Source organism: Mandrillus leucophaeus, unplaced genomic scaffold, assembly GCF_000951045.1.
Source record: "Mandrillus leucophaeus isolate KB7577 unplaced genomic scaffold, Mleu.le_1.0 Scaffold86, whole genome shotgun sequence".
Lineage (NCBI taxonomy): Eukaryota > Metazoa > Chordata > Mammalia > Primates > Cercopithecidae > Mandrillus > Mandrillus leucophaeus.
The window spans coordinates 856,674-859,777 of record NW_012109363.1 but is presented as its reverse complement, the minus strand read 5'-3'; the positions used below and the strand labels follow the sequence as shown (position 1 = coordinate 859,777).

Genomic DNA, 3,104 nt, shown 5'->3' with positions numbered 1-3,104 from the left:
GTGGCACTGTTCCTCACAGAGACCCTTGGGCCTCTGCTGCTCACAGGGTCTACCAGCCATGCTCTGCTGCAGCCCCTCTGTCGCTCAGAAATCCCAGACATACAACCAGCCAAGCTGGAAGTGAGCGCATGGTTGCATATCCAATGCCTTCTTTCCTTTTTCTCTGATAAAATTCTTAGACTTTTTTTTTTCCCTTTTTACCCAGGAGCATAGATTCAAGTTGCCCTGAATATACATGCTCAGGCTTTTTATTTTGAAATAATTTTAGATTTACAGCTGAGTCACAAAGATAGCACAGGAAGTTCCCAATTATCCTTCACCCAGCCTCCCCTATTGTGAACATCTTACATAACCATGGTGCCTTGATCAAAACTACGAAATTAATATTGATACCACACTACTAACGAAGCAACAGGCCTCACCGGGATTTCACCAGTTTTTTCACGAATGCCCTTTTTCTGTTCCAGGATCCAACCATGCCTGCATTTGACAGATGGCCCGGAGGGTAGATGTGGCATCCCCAGGGTCCCTCAGAGAGCTAGCCTGTGGCCAGCCCTCCCTCTCCCACTGTAGCTTGGGTTCCTGCCCTCCTCACCTTCCTACCTTGTCAAGACACAGGTCTTGTTGCTCTGTCCATGACTCTAGCATCACAGATGCCCTGATACAACCTTGCCCTGCCTGCCCCTGTCCCTGTCCCCATCCCCATGGCCACCTATCCAGGCCTTCCTGCTCATGTGCTTCCCCCCGCTCACCCCCGGCACATGCACACACATGCCCTGAAATGGCTGGCTCCAGCTTGGCTCCCGTGGGTGCTGGGAGCATTAGGCTACTCCCATTCACCATGCTGTGTGGCCCACCACACTGGCCAGGGTTCTCCCCTCTCTGGGACTGGAGGACACACAGTTGACTTGATGGGGACCCTGGTGGTTCCTATCCAGCCTCCCATCCTCCCTCAGCTGCCTCCCTTGTCTCGGCGCCTCTCCAGCCTCTGTCTGGCTGCTGTTCTCTCCGAAGGCCTTGGGAACGCCTGCCTCTCTGTTGTCTCAGCACTCCCTTCCCAGTTTACAAGGGGCTTTTGGGGAGGGCTTTCCCCCCGCCCCGGGATAATGGGAGGCATGGAGCCACGGTTTGCTGCGGTCTCTGCTCTCTGGGCAGTGAGGCTTTCTGTTGTTTATCTTAGGCTGCCTCTGAAGCTCCCAGAGCCCTGCCCAGACATGATCTCACTCTCTCAAATCATCCCTGCGAGGCAGACAGGAGTCTGGGACCAACCTGCCCCCACTTCACAGGTGGGAAAACTGAGGGATTCACACATGTGCGGGCATGCACAAGACACACACACACACACACACACACACACAGAGCAAATATGTTGATAAGTTGCTCTGCAGTCCTGGGGTCCTGTGCCTGCAGTTATTTGGGAGGTGACAGGTCCAGGATAGGGCTTGGCCCAGCTGCGTTCAGGAAGTGCCTCAAAATTCATGGGCCTTGTAGGGATATCCCACAGCCTAACACGGGGCCCTGCCTCCAGGGAGCCTGTGGTATCAGCAGGTGAGAGGAGTCAAAGAAACACATCCTGTGTTGCTGAAGTTCCTCAGTCCAATTCTAAGGCAGCTCTACAGGCACATTTCACCAGGCATGGTGGCTCATGCCCGCAACCACAGAACTTTGGGAGGCCAAGGCAGGAGGATCAGTGAGGCCAGGAGTTCAAGACCAGCCTGGACAATATAGCAAGACCCCTGTTTCTACAAAGAAATAAAAATTAAAAATTAAAAATTTAGCCGGGCATGGTGGTGCACACCTGCAGCCCCAGCTACTCAGGAGTCTGGGGCAGGAGGACGGCTTAAACCCAAGAGATCAAGGCTGTAGTAGGATCTGTGATCATGCCACTGCACCTCCAATCTGAGCAACAGAGTGAAATCCTGTCTCTAGAGGGTAACAAAAGGCACATTTCATGAGGGTGGGCCTTGTGTGTTGTAGCAAGAAGAGCTGTGGTGGAGAGGGCCCACCCCTGAGGGTCGGTGGGCTGCCTGGGGACAGTGCCCAGTACTGGACAATCCACACAGCTCCTCTCCGATTGTCGTGCCTTCCCAAGACCCCTGTAAAACAATAATTGTTATGACCCTACTCTACAAATAAGAAAATTGAGGCTTACAGCTCACCCAGGAGCACAGAGCAAGCCAGCCAGCAGCGGCTGGCCATCTGGCTCCAGGTCCTGAGCTTTGTCCACACCATCAAGCAGGGAGGCACACAAAACCAGCCGAGGGAGAAGAAAGGGGTGGCCTCCGCCGGGTGAGAAGCCAGACGGCCTGCTTCGCAGATCCCTTCCAGCTGGCCTTGCCTTCCAGTTCTGAGGGGCGGGTGAAGGAGGAAAGGGCGAGCTGGGAGAGGAGCAGGCGCTCGCCACAACAACCCCCACCCTGCTCTCCACGCGCCAGGTCCTGCACGCTAGGTGGGAGGGTGACGACAAGGATGGAGGAGCGGGGCCCCACCCCCGCCCTCCCCCGGCGCACCATCTGCAGCGGAGAGGGCCTTGAGCTGCGTGGGAAATGCGGTGGGCAGAGGGACACTGATGAGGATGGGCGGCTGACGGCAGCCCTCTCTCAGCCCCCGACTCTTCCCGCCATCCCCAGCCCTTCCCCTCCCTCCTCCCAGCGCCTGTCACTCTTCCTGCCCAAACCAAGCATTTAGCACTTAGTCTCGAACCCTCAGCTGACTCTTCATCTAGGACTCCGTCTCTCTCTCCAACTACAACAGAATCTCCCTAAAGGCAGGGGTTTATGTCCCCCTCCCCACAGGCCACGTGACATTTATTACTCTTGAATGGAGTGAGAAGAAAGTTATTTGGGAGATGATCAACTCCGGCAATGTCATCGTGTGTTCACGGCAACAGCGGGGCAGTGGGTCCAAGGGGCGGCCCCGGGCCTCCGTGACGTCACCGGGCTTTTCGCGTCATAGTCGCCTACCCCTGCGGCGCAACGCGCCCTGCAGGAAGGATGACGTCACGGTCGGAGCTCCTGCAGACCAGTGCGCGCTCGGGGAGTAGGCGAGTCGGGGGCGGTTGGGAGACGTCCTGAGCGCGCGGGACTGACAGGCGGCAGAACCCG

The 3,104-nt window shown here is 56.3% G+C and overlaps 1 protein-coding gene across 1 annotated transcript in view; it reads left to right on the top strand.

Moving 5' to 3' along the window:
• Nucleotides 1-2,343: 2,343 nt before the first annotated feature.
• Nucleotides 2,344-3,104, top strand: part of NUDT18 (nudix (nucleoside diphosphate linked moiety X)-type motif 18) — a 3,603-nt gene continuing 2,842 nt past the window's right edge. Inside the window, 3 exon segments of the mRNA XM_011968845.1 lie at nt 2,344-2,551; nt 2,755-2,941; nt 2,943-3,094. Coding sequence (XP_011824235.1) covers nt 2,547-2,551; nt 2,755-2,941; nt 2,943-3,094 — 344 coding nt within the window. The 5' untranslated portion in view covers nt 2,344-2,546.